This window comes from Herpailurus yagouaroundi, unplaced genomic scaffold, assembly GCF_014898765.1.
Source record: "Herpailurus yagouaroundi ecotype Mexico unplaced genomic scaffold, PumYag 166, whole genome shotgun sequence".
In the NCBI taxonomy this organism is placed as follows: Eukaryota; Metazoa; Chordata; class Mammalia; order Carnivora; family Felidae; genus Herpailurus; species Herpailurus yagouaroundi.
Genome location: NW_024412407.1, coordinates 21,517,404 through 21,537,047, shown reverse-complemented (window position 1 = coordinate 21,537,047; position 19,644 = coordinate 21,517,404). Strand labels below are relative to the sequence as shown.

At 39.3% G+C, this 19,644-nt stretch overlaps 1 protein-coding gene and 1 long non-coding RNA gene across 4 annotated transcripts in view; both read left to right on the top strand.

The window, feature by feature from the left end:
• The window catches only part of LOC121038789 (uncharacterized), a 36,253-nt gene extending 25,427 nt beyond the window's left edge, over window positions 1–10,826 (top strand). For both annotated transcript variants that reach the window (XR_005794504.1, XR_005794503.1), the window contains 3 exons: window positions 5,201–5,391; window positions 7,706–7,773; window positions 10,658–10,826. This is a non-coding gene — a long non-coding RNA (uncharacterized LOC121038789). The remainder of the gene's footprint in view (window positions 1–5,200; window positions 5,392–7,705; window positions 7,774–10,657) is intronic.
• A 1,526-nt stretch (window positions 10,827–12,352) lies between these two features.
• STK38L (serine/threonine kinase 38 like) overlaps window positions 12,353–19,644 on the top strand; it is an 86,483-nt gene continuing 79,191 nt past the window's right edge. Inside the window, exon 1 of one of the 2 annotated variants that reach the window (XM_040488594.1) lies at window positions 12,353–12,464. Coding sequence is in view for 1 of the 2 variants with exons in the window: in XM_040488593.1 (XP_040344527.1) it covers window position 18,319 (1 nt within the window). In the remaining variant the exon portion in view is untranslated. Of the gene's footprint in view, window positions 12,465–18,208; window positions 18,320–19,644 lie in introns of those variants that run through there. The other variant, XM_040488593.1, reaches the window with a different exon arrangement.

The following is a 19,644-nucleotide window of genomic DNA, read 5'->3' as shown; positions in this document are numbered from 1 at the left end:
TAAATACCTATAAGTTACTTTGAGATCCTTTAAAGAAAGCATTAAGTAACTGTAAAGGTTTATAAAAACGTTATTCTTTTTTTATTCAGTGCGACTCAGCAGGATTCAAAGCACCTTACTGATTGAACAAAGAGGATAACTTTACTTTTTTTTATTTTAATTTTTTTTTCCAACGTTTATTTATTTTTGGGACAGAGAGAGACAGAGCATGAACAGGGGAGGGGCAGAGAGAGGGAGACACAGAATCGGAAACAGTCTCCAGGCTCCGAGCCATCAGCCCAGAGCCTGACGCGGGGCTCGAACTCACGGACCGCGAGATCGTGACCTGGCTGAAGCCGGACGCTTAACCAACTGCGCCACCCAGGCGCCCCAACTTTACTTTTTTTTAAGGTACTGTAATTCCCATGGAAGTTCACTAACAATATTTATGTAAAATGGAACTAGTTCACAACAAATTGTTTTTATGTATGTATGTATTTATACAGATTGTTTAAAAAATATATCAAATAAGGAAGGCAAATGATACAGGGCCTTTGGACCTAAAAAACAAAATACATAGGCAGGAAGGAGGTAGTTGCACAAGTCAGAAATAAATGAAGCCACCTGGCTTTTGTAAAGAACAATAAGAAAGGGCCCTTTTAGAAAATAGAATCTATTCTCCTTGTACATGCATTCTAGGTAAACACATTTCTATGAAATGTAATTAGTACCAGTTACTAAAAACATCATGTTCTCCATTGACAGATACTGTGGTTTCTCTATGGTACTGTTCAAATAGAACATTTTACCCTCTTATGCTTAAATATTGCTGTGTGTATTTCTTCGTGACCACAGAAAAATTCAGAATAAAAAAATTTACATTAACATCTAATTTATTTTTGCCTAGCACCCCAGTAATGTCTTTATAGCAAATTATAATAAAATTCTGATCAAGGAACACATTGGGGATTAAGTATTGCATTTAGCTGTGTTATTTCTCTAATCTTTTAAAGTCTGGAAACATTTCTGAGTCTGACCGTTTTTACGACATTTCCAGGCGCCCCGTACATTTTGAAGAGTATAGGCCCGTTGTTGCATAATATCTCTCGCTTTTTGTTTGATGTTCTTCATGATTAGATTGAGGGTAAGAGGGTGATACAGAAGGGATGTGACCTCAGTGTATCATATCAGGAGGCAAAGTGGGATGTTTTGAAGGCAGTATTTTATTGGTGCGTGCAATATAAGAGCGCAGGCCCAAGGACGAAGTCTTCAGTGGGCGGGTTTCGGACGCTGCGGAACGTCACTCAAGTCCGTCGTTGCTGGGAGCACTGGCTTCAGAGACCCTCCACAGAACCCCCCCTCCAGCTATGCCCGCAGCCAACTCAACTGCCTCTCCATCCAACAGCTGGTTGAGGTTGGGGTACAAAGCCCCGACCCCTTGCCTCAATTGTGACTCTGAAAGGTCATCCCAACTCCAGAGCTCCCTGTGGGGTAGGCTGACGCCTCTACTGCACCTGCCTCTGAGTTCAAGTTCTCCTTCTGCCTAATCCTGTGGTGCTCTCTGCACCTGAGTGGTTCCAGAGATCACTCCCCAATAAATCTCCTGCACACGAATCCAAGAGTTACAGGGTCTTTTTCCCAGGAAACCTAACCTACAACCAGGCCATTATGTATGTGAGTGATAATAATAACATAATATATAATTTGATTTTCAAGTATTACAATTGGTCTATTTTAAACATTGGAATGTTTAAGGTTCTATGTGTATCACTCCTCCTAAAAGAATTTTATTCCAGCATGATTCTACCATAGGAACTATTGTAATCAGAGACCAACAATGCAAAGATGTTAACAAGAGACTTTGTCTGGATTGCTTAGGACAGATCTTAATCCTTAGCTATGCATTTCTAGAAATTTAACTTTTTCAGAGATAATCAAACTCAGAGAAATTAATATAAACTAAGAGTAAATGGAACTCAGAAAAGAACCTGTGGCAATTTATAATGAAAAATATAATTGTCTAGCAAACCAAAACATTTCTGTTGGCTAAGTAGCATACCCTTAATCCGTAAGAAAATGTCAATTGAAGTGAAATCAGACATTTTCTTGATGAGTAAAATGATTTGTCTGATTTCAATTTATCTGATTTATCAAATCTGGTCATCTTTGCACCCTTCAGCCCTGGTGGGACATACCTACAAGTAGACCATTTGTGGTCTATTCATTTCCGCTTACCATGGTATTCTGGCCCCAGACCATTTAAAATATACAACTTAGTGCTTATAAATATAAAACTCAACCTCCTAATGGTCCACTACTATCCACTCTGATTCTCCATACTATCGTCAGGGTATTTTTAAAGTGCGAATTGACCTGTCACTCTTCTGCCTGAAACCCTTCAACAGTTTCCTATTGCTATTAAATGAAGATAATCTCCTTAACCTTGTCCACAGAATGCTGTGTGGCCTAATCGGAAAAAAAAAAAAAAAATCAATTTTTTCAAGGCCTACTTGGGTTACTTCCTCCAGGAAGCCAAATCAGCATAAAATGTATGCGGTAAGCCTCTGAAAACAACAACCTGATTCACAGGGTGGTTGGAGAATGGAATGGAATGAGAAGCAGATCCAGTAACTCCTCCTCGACAATCCCTATCTTTAGATTTATAGAACTACTCAGCAACAAGACAACCATCAACAGAGCAACAACCGACACTAGTAATGATCTTGTCTGCCCCAGACCCTACTTGAATTTTCTATGTTCAAATAAGCCACAGGATTTGTGACTTACTTCCCTACTACAGTGAGGCTGAGTCTTGACCTCAGCCATAGCCCCAGGGCCGAAAGGGAGAAGAGGAACTTGGATGGCGTGCCTGTGAAGTAGCTGTCATTTTATATACCTTTTCTAATTTAGCTTTCACGACTGTACCAGATGGAGGAGAGGGTCTTTCTTACCCAGATATTCATTCCCCGAATCCCCGGTGGTATGAGACTATTTGAAGAAGCAAAAGTCACTAAAACATTAAAATAATTACTAGCCAATTGACCTATTACAAAATGAGTCTCCACACAAACTTCCCTTCTGTTTAACAGTAGGGTCTATCTCAAATATTATGCTAAGGTCTTAGTCTTTCTTGGGCATGATTAAAAATATGGATAAGGCCTAGCATGACCAAGCACGTGGGGAAGTGGGAATTTGCCTGTGCTGCTTGCTGGTTATAGTGGAAATTAGTACCATCTCTGGGTAGCCATTTGGCAAAAGGGTGCAAGTGTAAAATGTGCATTCTATTTCACCAAGTTCTAGGAATTTGCCCTAACGTTGACATTCTCTGGTAGGAAGAAAGAGCTGAGAAGGAAGTCCAGTTGTTTCAACTGCTTTAACACAGTGGAAACTGTTGAAAACAATGGTTTAAAATAGAAAAATGTGAACGTCAAAGGAGGTCAGAAAACATATTTTTTTCCAGAGTGACCCTCTCTATATGATTATGATGTAATGTCCAATGTAGACTGAGGGATGTCAATCCATAATATCATACAAGTGTGTCAGAAAAACTACACTAACCAAATCCCTAATGTGATTCAGCCTTTGCTCAGTCTAAGTACTGCGTAGCTGCAATTGTAACCTAATTAAAAATTTTTCTGCTGTGGTAAAGTACACACAGCCATTTTTTTTTTTATATTTACTATAAAATACTGGCTCTCCTTCCAATATCTTAAATTTTTTTGGGAACAATTATCCCCTGATAATGAGGACCTCCAAAATCTAAATTATTCCTGTTATGGATGAGTTAATTGAGGTTTAGAGAGTTTAAGAAATGTGCCCAAGAGCACCAGGCTAAGGAATCAGCCTTTAGTCCAGATATGGACCCTAAATGTGGTCCTCCTTCCAACACACAGTGTGACTCAGGAGAGACCCTCTGCCCTGCTTGCCCATTTGGTCTGTCCTATTCTCTGCCTCCAAGCATGGACAGTTTACTTCAGAATGCGGAAAATAGGTCTGCAAGTTGTACCATGTCTGAATTTCCCTCCAGGTCCAGCCCACAGTAGGAACATCTACTAGCATCCAGGCCACGTGGGGGTTTGTGTTAGAGACGTTCTCTATCTGGACTGTTTCTCCAGTCCTAGATATTTCAACATTAAAAAATAAAAATAAAAAATAAAGTAGATAATTGAAGGAGTAGGACTTGCACTTAGAGTCACTGAATAGGCTGTAAAAAAGGGAAAAAAATCCCCACCTAAAAGATAGAAGGTATAAAAAAGAAAGCCCCACCAAAACCTTTTGGTTTATAGATTTTCTGAGACCTCACACCATCTTGAAAGAGCTAATGCTAAAATTCAAACAGACTTTGAAGCAGTCATAATTACTTTTAAAGAAATCAATTTTGTTTCATATAGTCCATATTAAATGGCTAATAGAGAGGAAAAACCAAATTCAGTATAGGAACTCTATTCCTATACTATACACACATGACTTACAGTTAAAAATGTGAGTGGTATCATTAAAATTCCTTTTAAAACTGGAAAGTAATCGCTTTTTAAAGTACAATAATTTTAAGTACTGGAATCACAGGATATGAATAGATACAACAAAGGGACTATAATAATTTTCTAGAATGTATTCACAGTATTTCAGTTTTTCTTGGGCTGCCTATATTAAACATCAATGGGTTTTCATAAGTTGAATTCGACTATTATGATGAAAAACAGTCTTTGGTGGGGCTTCTTTTTCTTACTTGAAAAAATGAAGTTTTTGTACTCAACCCTAAAATTAGGAATGGGGAAGACAGCAAGATTTAAGGAAAAAAAAAAAACCCCACAGCTTTTCAGTTTTAAAAAGAAAACGACTTTTTAAAATTGAATTATAATGTTAGTGAATTTCTAATATCAGTGAAGATCATTTTTAGGAAACTGAAGGCACCAAACAAATTTCTTTTTTTCTTTTTAACTTGAGCTTTAAAATCTTTAAACCATATCTAGTGTAGTATATATCATCACAAAATATCACAGTGCCTTGCACTTTTCTTTTGTAAGGAGTGTTACTGTCAGTTTTTCTTTAAGAGGTGAAGAAAGGGCACCCTATAATAGCATTTGGAGAGTGGTTTCCACATATACAATGCAATTTCACATGTATACTGTACAATTAGTACAATCGCCAAATATTTCTGGTTTTCTCTCCTTCTTGGATTATCAAGAGATTCTATCCTGGCTCCGTCTTATTTGTATAGGGTCATGCAACTACTTCTGGCCAATGGGTTGTAAGCAGAAATCTCTGCTTGAGACCCTCCAAACTGCTTTTCCTTCTGGCATGAAGACTAGCAATGTTCAAGATGACAGCTTGTCCACTGGCCTGGAACCCCAAGTGACTCTAAGGAGCAAAGCCTTACTGATGACCTATAAAGGACATAAAGCATAAGCGGTAAATAAATCCTCACCATTTGACGCCACTAAAATTCTGTGATGATCTGTCACTGCATCGCTTAGCCTCATCTTACTCATGCACTATATTTCCTATATCACAGATGGAAAATCCACTGTATCTTTATCTTTGTTAGGATCAGGAATTTGTAAAAATCAATAGAAAGCAGACAAGAGTCAAAGCAGGAAAGGTCCCATAGAGACTTTCTCTCTCATCATGGATGTAAACATCACCAAAAATGTTCCTTAATTTCAGAGAATCCATTTGGCTTGTAGTGACAAGAGAAAAACGGGTTCCATTCTAAAATATGTTTTTGTTATATCACTAAATATTATTATTTAAAAAATTTTTTTAAATGTTTATTTACTTTTGAGAGTAAGAGAGACAGTGTGGAGTGGGGGAGGGGCAGAGAGAGAGGGAGACACAGAATCCAAAGCAGGCTCCAGGCTCTGAGCTGTCAGCACAGAGCCCGACGCGGGGCTTGAACTCACAAACTGCGAGATCGTGGCCTGAGCCAAAGTTGGACGCTCAACCGACTGAACCACCCAGGCGCCCCTCACTAAATATTATTAATGGAAATGATAATAGTTCGCTTGAACTGAATGTGATTATGTTCTGGGCCCTATACTTGGTGCTTAATTTATCTCATTTAATTTCACTTCATCCTCACAGTGATCCTAAGAAGTAGCTATTGATATTGAGATCTTCCTAGCTTCAAGCTAGTATTCTTTCCTTTATGGCCATGGGGTCTTATAATTTTCAAAGTGCCTTTACCATACATAATTCTACTTCATCTCTTCAGCAACTATTGTGTTGATATTCTTCATTTTGCAGATGCAGGAATAGGACTTCGGGTAACTTTTTTGATCTGTGCTGGGTCATACAGTGAGTATTAGAACCAGGTCCTCGGAATCCAGTCCTTTTGGTTCTTTATTACACTTTGCAGAACAATAAAAATAATGCAAAGAGATGGTTAAACACAATGTATTTTTCACTTTTCCTTAATGCTTTTCTTCAGGCATCTGATTTACATAGGTGCTTTTCACTTTGGGGGAGACATAGCCAAAATCTTGGAATGGTTTAGACCCTCTGTGATAAATAGTTTGCCATTTAGTCAAGCAGGTTAAAAATTAAAGCAGGCATCAACCTGAAGTCATTGTTTCCAGGTTTATAAAGTGCTTTGCAGAAGGCAATCTGGTGAGAGTTTTACTTTATTTTTTTTTTTTTTAATTTTTTTTCAACGTTTATTTATTTTTGGGACAGAGAGAGACAGAGCATGGACGGGGGAGGGGCAGAGAGAGAGGGAGACACAGAATCGGAAACAGGCTCCAGGCTCCGAGCCATCAGCCCAGAGCCCGACGCGGGGCTCGAACTCACGGACCGCGAGATCGTGACCTGGCTGAAGTCGGACGCTTAACCGACTGCGCCACCCAGGCGCCCCTGGTGAGAGTTTTAAATGGATTGTCATGTGTTTGATTAAACGGTCCGGGCAAATACTCCTGAAGCTTACAGAACAGAGCCTTTATTTTCAAAGAAACTCAGTTGCATTTAGCCTGGCTGAACTAGAGCCCCTTTGAAAGTCAGGACAATGACAAGAGGAGCCAGTAGTCAAACACTCTTAGGGGCAAACTGGAAAGGCATTATTCCATAAACTTTCTATTTTTTCCATAGTAAAAAAATTAATAGATTTCTATCAGGACACCCTTCCAGGAGGACTGGAAGTACCTATTCTCTCTCTCTCTCCTTAAAAAAAATTTTTTTAATCTACTGGCATAACATTATACATCATAATTTTTTTTCATAATCACATTAAGAGAAAACTTTTATTTTGTGTCTTTCATTTAAATCTTGAAATATACATATTATGATTATATATACATATATTATTTTTCAAATAATTTTCGTACAAAAGATATTACAGTCTTGGCAACGTGCTTTAAAAGAATTTCCAAACCTGACAAAATATTCTGAACATCTCCTCATGTCAATCATTTACCTATATATGATTTCTAACACATACATGCTATTATACTGTATGGGTCCGTAGTAATCTATTGCACCCATCCCTACTTTTAGACATCTAGGTTAATTCCAGCTTTTCACAGGTGCAAATAAATAATGCTGGATAAACAGCCTTGAAAGTGAATTTGTGCCCTTAACTCTGGTGTGTTTTAGGTGGTAGTCTTAAACCCATTTAAAGTATGGGGATTATTATCACAGTAATAGCTAACATTCACTGAGCATATTGAAAGTAGGCCAGTGACCTAAAACAAGTTTCTCTGTCTCCAGATATCTTGTTTTTGCTTTTGCTCAGGAGTATTTTGTCTACCACTGGGAATCTGAGAGGCTGGCTTTGTCATTCGCTATCTAGTGTGACCCGAGGTAAGTCACTATAGCTCTTGAGCCTCAGTTTTATCATCTGTAAACTGGGGATAATTATACCTAACTCACAGGCTTATTGTAAGGATTAAATGAGATATTACAAGCAAAGAGCACAATGCTTAGCTCACAGAAAGAGCTCAGTAAATGTTAGTTACTCTTTAATCTTAACATGGAGCGAATCAGAAATTAATATTACTCTTTTATTCACACAGAGAGGAGTGCTCAACCAGCTTGTCTTAATAATGATCTCTCTCTCTTAAAAAAATCTTTTTAATATGTATTTATTTTTGAGAGAGGGAGAGACAGAGTGCAAGAGGGGAAGGTGCAGAGAGAGTGGAAGACACAGAATCTGAAGCAGGCCTCAGGCTCCGACGTGGGCCTTAAACTCACAAACTGCTACATCATGACCTGAGCCAGAGTTGGATGCTCACCTGACTGAGCCACCCAGCTGCCCCTCCCCTCTTTTTTAATCACATTTTTTATGCTTTAAAAAATCTCCATACCTGTAGCTACATCTCCATTCTCATTCTTACTATTCGTGTCTTTTATTTTTGTTCCTGAATTAGTCTTGCCAAAGTTTTTCCTACTTCCTTGACTTTTCAAAGAATCACCTTTTGGTTTTTATAAGTCAAGTTCAGTCTTTAAAAAAAATTCCCTATTGCATTAATATTTTATATTTACATTTACGTTCTAGAACTGTATTTGTTTTTTTAATGTTTTACTTTATTTATTAAAAAAAATTTTATGTTTATTTTTGAGAGCGAGAGACAGAGTGTGAGTGGGGGAGGAATAGAGAGAGAGGGAGACACAGAATCCAAAGCAGGCTCCAGGCTCTGAGTTGTCAGCACAGCGTCCGATGTAGGACCCGAACCCACAAACCGCCAGATGATGACCTGAACTGAAGTTGGACACTTAACTGAGCCACCCAGGAGCCCCCTATTTTATTTATTCTAAAAGAGAGTGTGAGCAGGAGAGGGGCAGAGAGAGAAAGAAAGAGCAAATCCCAAGCAGGCTCTGCAGGGCTTGATCTCATGAATCCTGAGCTCATGACCTAAACTGAAATTAAGAGTCGGACGCTTAATCGACTGAGCCACCCAGGTGCTCCAGAAATATATTTGACTTTGTTAATCATAATAGAATTTACATCCATTTGAAAAATAGAATTATGTGTAGGATTAGTTATGTTTTGACCTATAATACTTGGTGCACATAAGGGCCATGGACCCCTGAAAGGGATTCTACACTAATCTTTACATCCTTCTACTTTCTTTAAGTTTCTTTTCTTTTTCAAGTTTCCTGAGTTAAGAGCTTGGTTTTTTGTTTTTACATTTTTGTATATTCTGTTAAATGCATTTAAAGCAATAAACTATCCTCCAAATACTGCTTTGACCATGTCCCACAATTACAAAGCTGCATATATAGAAAAGCAGCTCTATTCAGCCAGTGGGAAGGTTTTATTAATAGTTTCCTTCTAGAGGCACCTGACTCAATTGGTTAAGCATCTGATTCTTGATTTCGGTTCAGATCATGATCTCACAGTCATGAGATCAAACCCCGCATGGGGCCCTACATGGAGTCCTGCATCAAGCTCCACAGAGCCTGCTTAGAGTCTCTCTTTCCTTCTCCTTTTGCCTGCCCCCCCTTCTCTCTCTCTCTCTCTCTCTCTCTCTCAAAAAAAAAAAAAATACAGTTCCCTTCTATTATCATTTACTGCAGTCATTTGACATTCATTGGTTACTTACTATGAGGTAGTCCTAGGAGAGGAAAAGTAATACTGAAGAGTCACTTTGGTCAAAGAGCTTACATTTTCAGCTTACATGCTGAAAACAAAAATCAGATGAATTCTGGGAGCTGTAGAGGTTTTCAACCACAATTTTGCTCACGTTCTGGCCTATGATGTTAGCCTGTCTATGGACATTTAGCCTAGATTTGGAGAAGAGGGAATAAGCGAAAGAGGATAATAATCCATGTACAACGGTAGGTTAATAAAGTTAGCAATGGCTATGGTCTGTATCTGTTAACTGGGTTTATTCTCTGAACTTTAATTCTAATGTCTGAGAATGTTGATGATTGCAGTTTTGGAAGGCCCTACAAATAATCTCTTATTTAGGCCATGAGTTCTTCATCTGGGTGAATGAAACTTAATGAAAAAGTAAATATATCCATTATATATATATATACATATACCTACTTATATTTAGCATATATGTACATTCGCATATTTTTTTCACTAAAGTCTGTAAATTAGCATTTCTCCCATTATGAAAGTAGTCAGCAAACCACAGTAACATTAGCAACCTGTGACTTCACCCCAAGAGAAATCACACATATTTTCTACCACGTTGAAGTTGTTGCAGATATCTAAAATGTTGTTTAAATAATGTGCGTCATTACTGCAAAATTACTGTAGGTCTTGATCTTGTTATTTAATGCATTAATAAAGACACAAATATGTAACTGTTATCAATGGCTGTGGAATAAGTTACCCCCTAAATTAGTGGCTTACATAACAAATATTTATAATTTCACTGCCTCTGTGAGCCAGGAATCTGGCCTGATTTAGCTTGGTCTGTGGCTCAGGGTCCTTTCCCAGGCTGCAGTCAAGGTGTCAGCTAGGGCTGCGGTCATCTCAGGTTGTTGGCAGTTCTTTGCAGGCTGTTGGACTGAGTGCCTCAATCCTTTGGTGGCTGCTGACTGGAGACCTCTCTCAGTTCCCTGCCAAGTGAGCCTCTCCATAAGGTAGGTCTCTGTGTGGCAAGCTGGTTTCCACCAGAGTGAGCAAGGGAGAGAGCAAGAGGTGATAGCAAGATGAAAGCCAGATTCTTTTTATAACTTTATCATGAGAAGTGACATTACGTCAGTTTTGATGTATTTTCTTTTTCAGAACCGAGTCACCAGGTCCACACTCAAGAGGAGGGGTTGCACAAGACAATAATACTGGAAATGAAGATTATTGGGAGTCATCTTAGAAGCTGCCTACCACATAACTGTATCACAAATTCACTTTTTAGTGTTTCAATAACTGCATGTTAATAAAATCAATTTGCTTTGTAGCCCTAGATGGTTTAGTTTATGCATTTAAGGACAATATTCTGAAAAAGATCCATAGATTTCACCAAGCTTCCAGAAGGGCACATGGCTTTATTTTATTTTAGTTCAGGCACCTTCAACAACTTCTTGCAGGAGTTTGTTTAGAATAGCATCAGTTTAAAAACTGGAGGTTAAAGCTTTAGTCTCCATATTATCCTCTTCTGATACCCTAGACTAGTCCATATTACTCTAGTGGTATGAAAAAAATGGCATACTGGAAAGTATAAAATTGCTCTAGAACATTCCACAAACTGTTCTCCATTCTACTCATTTGAATTAATGTATGTATGAGTGTGGTGGAGGGAAAGAGGTGTATAGGCCTCTGTCAAGCATGTTTGATCACAATGAAACTTCCTTATACTTGTACATGGCAATTGTCATTTGAGCCTCAAAAGGACCATATGATAAAGGTGGAAATGATTTCCTCAAGAATACACTAATTACCACAATAGTGCTTTTTCTGTTACCAAGCAATGTATGAGAAAAGCACCGAGTGTAAAAAAAGAGAGAAGTGATGTCATGAGGCTTCCCTAAGTCTTTAGCATCTATCACTTGCTCTTGGTGAAGTTAAAGATAATTATGTTTTCTGCAAGCACAGTACCAGCTTCATATATTGCCTTAGTAGTCTCTAAAAGCCAGGGGTATTTGATAACACCTCCAATATGCAGATCAAAGATAAATTTGTTAACAATAATTGGGAACGATTCTCTTATTTGGTTTGCCCAGCAACTTTTCTCCCCAAAGACAAATGCATCATCTTCACAAAGTCATCTCTTTTGAGTCATGATGCAGGGGTTTTCCTCCTGGTTCACCGATCCTACATAAAGGAGCCCAGTACTGTCAGATATTTTAGATTTTCCAAGATAACCTAAGCAAGTTTTTCGTGTATGCCTCCCAGTTTTTTGTGGCGTTTCCAAATTTAAATCCCTTTCAAGTCTTTGCAGTGGAGTCACGGTGAGATGGAAAAGGGTCAAGGAACCCGGGTTACTTCTAGATCCCACAGCTAGTGGCTAAGCAACTTGGTCAGCCAATCCATCTTTGTTAATTATCACCTTTTCGTAATCTGCAAATTGCGTGGATTCGTGGGAATTATCTCTAAATCCCTTTCCATTTCCAACATTCTTTGCATTACACTGGGAAATAGTGAGAAAAACTCTGTCATTTAGGACACGTGACTAATGTGGCAACACATTGGGCACTCTCATAAGAGGCCTGAACCAGTTTTGAGTAGATTAGAGGTAAGTGAGGTGAGGGTGATTAGTAAGGTTAGTAGTGACAGTCCAGCCAACTCCTCCAGGACCATCAGGAATTCACCAGGCGTAAGTGGGTGGGGCAGAGGAGCGGGCGTTGACGACAGAAGGCTACTTCCGGCTATGGCGCGTATGACGTCAGGGCCGAGTCGGACCGGCCTAGCCACCGAGAAGCCGAAGAGGCAGGGCTCGCGAGAGTTCAGGAAGGCCGCCCCGAGATTCCGGCGCGGCCGCGGGTTCCACCTCCCGGGGGCGGGGCGAGGGCGGAGCGGGCAAAAGGGAGCGGACGGGCCCCGGGCCGGCTGCGGTCCGTGCGGAGGCTGAGCCGGCCGCGGGCGCGACCGGAGGCAGGTGAGTACGCGGATGCGGCGCGCGGCGGCCGCGCTTGGGGGCCTCCCTCGCCGCGCCGGCCCCAACTCTGCGAGTAGGGGCAGAAGGAGATCTTATGTGTCTTTGGGTGTCCAGGGACGACTCGGCTAATGTCGGGGCTGGCAGTGTCTCCAGTGAAGCCCCAACGACGGCCTTGGCCCGCCCTCTTGCTCCCCGAGGTGATACTAGCCCAGTGTGTCCGGAGGGTAGCCCTGAGCCCGAGGAGGAATCTTTGTGCTTCTCTGCTCTTCTCCCCTTCCACTCCTCGGCCCCCGAGCTCCCCGATCCCGGTCCCTGACTGGGCTTCATAAACAATAACAAATGTCGCGGAACCTTTCCTGGTACCCCGGGCTCGCCCGTCCCGTGCCCTCCAGCCCGTGTCACCGAGAAGAGGTATTCTAGGCATGGCTCAAATTGTGGGGGCTGCTTGTGTACCATTCCTAAAAACTGATGCGTCAGATTGCTAAACATTTCTCGGATCGACACAGTAAAGCCGCCCAGCTCCCAGAAGCACGGAGTGTTCAACACCGGTCTCAAAATCTGTCCCTACCCCTGGCACCGTAGACCCTTCTTTTAAACATCATGCTCCCACTCCCTTTTTTCCTCTTTACTGTCGGGGACAAACGAGTGGTTGCTTGGTATGGGAATAGGATAGGTTGTACCCGATTGAGTAGGAGACGTTTCGTCTTTAAAAAGTTATCAGGTTGACAGCAAAAGAACAAACTTTATTTTCAAAACCGGTGGCCTCCCGTTTACTGATGCGGCTTTTGCTTTGTGGCATCACTTTTTGGGTTGCAAGTTTGGAGGAAAGATATAAAAAGAAATGGGGGGAGGAGGGGCGGGAAGAGCTGGGTGCTGGAAGTGGTGGCTTGTCCAAAAACTGCGATGCCGTTCTCACTTGGTAAAATGCAGAACCAATGCTCTTGTCTGTTTCACATAACTTGTGATAAGTTCTGATAGAAGTCAACTGCTCGGAAAAGGCCTGAGTATTAGCTTTCTTACTGCTAAAGTCTGAGGAAACAACTCTTATGTGTTTTAATTTATGCCTCCTGGTTGTAAGGTGGGAGGGAGACCTTGTCTTTTAGGGGGTGGGGATGGGATGGGGGCTTCAACTTCTCAGGTCTCCCTACTTTAAGGCAGGATCTATTATTAAGTCCAGTTTTTTCTTAGGGTAGATTTTTTTTGTCTCAGTCACATGTGTATATAACATACTGGGAACCTCTTTGTATTTGATTGACCTTTCTTTGTATGCCTCAGGATATATAAAACAATTAAGTTTACTATACTCTACCCGGTAGCTGAGAGGTATTATATGTGAATTAGTCACTATTATGACTATTTGAGGAAGAGAAATTAGTCCAAAATATGATGTTAAATTGTGATTACATTTGTTCATTGCATAGGTTTATCAAAGCACTTTTATGTGAAAAATCTTGATCTCAAAAGTAAAAAAAAGAAAATTTGGTTTGATCTGGCTTAGCTTTGTGTTTTTCTCCTGGTTAAGATGACTGATAACGTTTCCCATTTGGCTGGAATGTGTTTAGGATGAGAAATAAATTGGATGTAGTTTTTGTACTCCTTTGAAAGGACCTGCTATTGAGGAATGAAAAAAAAATTAAACTTAGAAAAGCCACCTTGAATGGGTGCAATTCTTTTTTAGCCTTCTGTTTTTTTTTTTTGGTTTATTTTAAAATGAGTTAAAGAATAGAGACTAGGAATATTTGTGCAAATGAATAGGTATCCGCAGAAGTTTTTATGCTGAAAAATTTATTTCAAAAGGTAGGACACTATAAAAACAGAATTTGTAGAAAATGGCAACAAAGCAATGCACTGAAATCAACCATTTGTTTTCAGAAAAGTTCTCTCAAAGTAAGGGCAATGTCATTGTGTAAGCGAAGTTGGATAATACTATAGAAAATGCTTTCCAGTGATCCGGAATAAGTTGGAGGCTTGTTTTGTGTGTGTGTGTGTGTGTGTGTGTGTGTGTGTGTGTGTGTGGCATTTTTTTTTTTAGGAGGAAAAAGAGAGCACATATCAAAGCCAGAAAGATTTGCATCTCAATGTAATGTTAAAATTATTTTATTTTACATAAATAGTGTAGGGTGAATCAAGCAAGCATATTGTCTTCTAGCATCCCCAGGATTACATTAAAATCAGCAGATGGGCAAGTTATGATTAGGTTAGACTTGACATATGCAGAAATTATGCTACTGTATTTTTATATTAAAAGTACCGTGGGCTTTTTTGAATGAAATAATGCAAGTAAGCTTTTAAGGCATAAGAAATTTTTAAAAAAATATATTAGTTTACAAAGATATTCTTAGTCAGCAATTTAAGTGTATTAAATGAGTCCTTCTTTCTTCCCTCTCCCTGCAAAATTTTATTTAAGTCTCAACAGAATATTTAGCAAGGTAAGACCAGTACATAAGTGCATTGGGTTACATAAAGCTCCTGTCTCCAGGTAAAAGTTTGGTAATTGACAGGGTTTGATTGTTAAGAACATTTAGAGAGAGGGAGAAGAAAGACAGCCATGAACAATATTTGCTGTCTGGTGCACTCAGATGAGCTGTGGTCTCTATCTTCAAAGAGATGTAAGTAATCTACATTGGGAGGGAAATTTACCCAAATAACTGATACATGATGCATTTTGTGGAGAAGCCTAGGAGGGAGGGATTAAATTCTACTAGATCAGATAAGGAAGGTTTTGAGGAGGGAACAGCATTTGTGTAAATGATTTGGATGATTTAGTCATGATAATCATAATAAGTAAACACATTATATAATGATGATTGCTGCTAAACCCTTATATGTACTAATTTACCTGGGTTTAATCCCTGTAACAACCATATGGAGTAGGTATTTTTTATTATTTCCATTTTGCAGACAGAGTAACTGAGTTACCAAGACCAGCTAACTAGAAAATCATAGAACAAGGGTTCCAAGCCAAGAATTCTGGTTTATACCTGTCCCTGTGCTTACTCACTATCCTTATTTTCTCTTCCATTCTTGATGGTCTTTCTCAGGTCTGTTTCAAAAAATTGATTTTGGCAAATGCATTTCACTGACACATAAATTTAGGGCTCAATTTTCTAGAAAGACCTAGAAAGCTTCAAAATAAAGAAAACCCAGGTAAATAAGTTATTTTTGGAAAGTTAGGTAATCCATTTCAAGAAGTTACTCAAATGTATGCAAATTAAATATAACCACTGAGTGGGACTTTTGATAAATTTGACTTATTACCTAGTAGCATACCCATAAGGATTTAGGAATGGGAAATTGTAACTATATTAACTCCTTTCCCTAATGGAATGTTTGAATCATTGTATGTTTTGGCTTGTAATTTTAAAAAATCACTTGGCACTGGGTCATTTTGGATTGAATTGGGAAGTTGGAATTTAGTTAATGATTGATTGTCTCAGCCCCTTGAGTTTTTATTTCCACCAACAGCTCAATTTATTATTCCTGAATCATGTTTTTTGTTTGTTTGTTTGTTTTGTTTTGTTTTTAAGATTTTACTTCTAGGTGATCTTTATACAAAATGCAGGGCTCCAACTCAACCCCAAGATAAGAATTACACACTTTACCGACTGAGCAAGCCAGGTGCCCCATGAATCACGGTTTTGAATAGAGTGTTGTACATGTATAAAATGAGAGATGTTCGGGGTGCCTGGGTGGCTCAGTTGGTTGAGCGTCCGACTTTGGCTCAGGCCGTGATCCCACAGCTCGTGGGTTCGAGCCCCACGTCAGGCTCTGTGCTGACAGCTCAGAGCCTGGAACCTGCTTTAGACTCTGTGTCTCCCTCTCTCTCTGCCCCTAACCCACTCGCATTCTGTCTCTGTCTCTCTCAAAAATTAATAAACATTAAAAGAAATTGAAAAAATAAAATAAAATGAGAGATGTTCAATCACTGATACTTTATGTTAAGGCAACTTTGAAAGCTCTTTGGGATTGTAAAATAAAAGGTGCCATACAAATGCATTGTGCCTAGTATAGGCCTACTCAAGAAATGCTTCTTTGTTGAATGAATAGTCCGAATGATTTTATTAATGAAGTTGCAAGAATAGTTCACATTTGTTATTGTTTATCTAAGTATTGGGATCACAGTAAACTCAACTGGGTTTAAAGGTTAGGATAAAAAGTATATCTTGGCAGTGGTAGGGGTACTGTCTACCGAAATGCAGACACTTCAGCTCCTTTGTCTGTGTCCTGATTGACCAAATTCCTAATAGAGTTCCAGAGGCACATTTTCTGTGATTGAGTATAGTAAGTGTTCTCTCCTTGTTTGATTTGGGTAGATTGTAGAAAACCTCCACAGTAGGATAATTCATGGTTTGGTGAGCTTAAAACCTAACAGAAGTAGCAGAACTAAAGCCAAGATTTTTTTTTTTTAAATGTTTTATTTTATTTTTGAGACAGAGAGAGACAGAGCATGAATGGGGGAGGGTCAGAGAGAGGGAGACACAGAATCTGAAACGGGCTCTAGGCTCTGAGCTGTCAGCACAGAGCCCGACGCAGGGCTCGAACTCACGGACCGCGAGATCATGACCTGAGCCGAAATCGGCCACTTAACCGACTGAGCCACCCAGGCGCCCCCTAAAGCCAAGATTTAAAGCTCATATACTTTTATTATTACAATTAGACAAAACAAATATATATATACACACACATATGTACGTACATATATACATATATATATATATATACATAGCTTAAATTAATAGTGATGAAATGTTATTTCCATTTATCACTGCCTGATTGACAACATTTTTAGGATCTTCAGCCCATAATTTCATGCAGATACTTATAAGACAACTATGCTTTGTTGCCCCCCCCCCCCAAAAGTTAAAAGTTTCTCTAAGTACAGATTTGGTTTTGAAAGGTTATTTTTAGTAAAAAGGACTGTGAGTTGGTCCCTCAAAGGGAAACCAGATATACTCTCACCTCCTTGCTGGTAGAATTTTTTGGCCGTCTTTTCCCCTAATAGACTAGTTTTGTCTACATTGAAAATTTACTGAGACAGGCAGCCTCCCTCTTAGATGATCTGCACAGGCCTTAGGGAAGAGGTTAGCAGTGACAGGTCATATAGTGAGCTGACCATTCACACTGTGTAGATTGAAAAAGGCCTCGAACTTAAGCAGTTTTATGATAGTACTTGTACTATGCTTAGCTTTTAAATTGTTAAACTCCTTGCCTTCTCCTGAATTAACACTAGACCAGTTGACAACCCAAAGTGATGTTAATTCTCTGGCCACCCCATGCAGGGTTTCTTGTTTTCCTTGTGTTCTGCTGATTCTTATTGATTCCATGGGTATAGACTTTTCACATATTATAGCCAATAAGTCTGATCCCATTACACAGGCAGCATCCACTGTTTTCTTACTTTTTACAATGATTTGCTGTCTCTAAATCTGATTCCTAATTTTGAAACATTTTCACTGTTTTTGCAATTACTGAGTATGATGGAGTTAAAAATACTTAACACCTAAAATCCATCACAAATACAACTTCCCCAGACTAAAGAGCAAATAATGGAAGCCTAAATGACTGTGCACGGTTGTTAATACCATCTAATTTTGGCCAGTAGAGTTGGTGTACGTTTGCTATGGAACCTAAGTTTCATTCTGTCTAGGAAAAGTTAAAAAAATTGAAAGTTTGGAAGCAGGCTTCTGTACACATCAGTAAGCACTTTTTTATTTTTATTTATTTTTATTTATTTTTTTTAGCGGCAGGGTGGGGTCTGTCCTGCTCTCCCTCCATACAGTCACTGCTATTCTACTTTTATGACTTCGAGATTTTGGCTACAGTTCTCTAGACTCTTCAGCAATCCTGGAGACACAGTATGTAATTTGTACATTTAATATGAAAAATGCTTTGTGTAATGTGTGTTTCTCAAACTTTGTCTCCCAGCAAGAATTTATAGACTGAGCTCTCTGTATTATCATCTTCCCTTCTGACGTATTCTTGGCTCTTTTCTCTTCCTGAATGTCACCAATCAGTATACGGGTCTAATAATAATTTTATCAACAATTAGTCACTTATCACTTACTATGTACAAGACATAATGCTAAGTATTTTATGTAAATATTATCTCATTTAATCCCTGCAGCAACCCTATGAGTTATTATTTCTGCTTACACGTGAGGAAACTGGAGTCTATGGAGGTGAAGTGACCAGATTCATGTGGGTAGATAGTAAGTGATGGAGTTAGAAATTGATCCCTAAGTTCCAGTTTACTTTTCTCCTGTATTGCTTTATTTTATCTAATAAACTTCTCCCCTGCCGTTTAATTTACTTCCTTCTTCTAGTCCAACCTGAGTTTTCTTTCTTCCCTTCACTTCCTCCCTTTTTAAGTAGTTATTTACAGTTTTACATGTCACACAAATTCTTTTGGGAAGAGTATACAGAAATACATGAGCTGTATTCAGATTTCCTGTAGAAGGGGACTTGCTCTTGGAGGGAGCTTATTGTAAGAATAATGCTTGTCGCACATTATATTTGTATTGTGCTTTAGAGTTTCTTAAAGCATCCCCCCCCCCCCCTTTTTCTTACTTAATCCTCCTGGCAAACTTTAACTCAGGTCTTTAGGTTAAAAGGTGCTGCAGGCAGTTTCCTAAGGACCGTGCACAATTGGTTGAGATGCATTTCTTGTCCTCAGCAATTTTTTTTTTATTTAAAAAAATTTTTTTCTTAATGTTTATTTCTTTTTGAGACAGAGAGAGACAGAGCATGAACGGGGGAGGGCCAGAGAGAGGGAGACACAGAATCTGAAACAGGCTGCAGGCTCCGAGCCGTCAGCACAGAGCCTCATGCGGGGCTTGAACTCATGGACTGCAAGATCATGACCTGAGCCGAAGTTGGCCGCTCAACCAACTGAGCCACCCAGTCGCCCCTGTCTTCAGCAATTTTAATGCTGAAATAAATGACATAATCAAATGTTCTGACTTCATTCAAGCAAATTAAGAGCAAATAACTATCATTACAGCATGGCATTTTCTTAAAGGGTATTATGGTTTTGAGATTTGAGCTTCCTTTTTGGTCAAAACTGAGAAGTTAGAATTTTAGTTCTGCATTTTAAATCATGAAATGTTAAATGTCCTCCATTCGTGTGAGTCAGGTGAATGATGGTCAAGTTGCTGCCTACCTCATGCTGCATACAATGGTT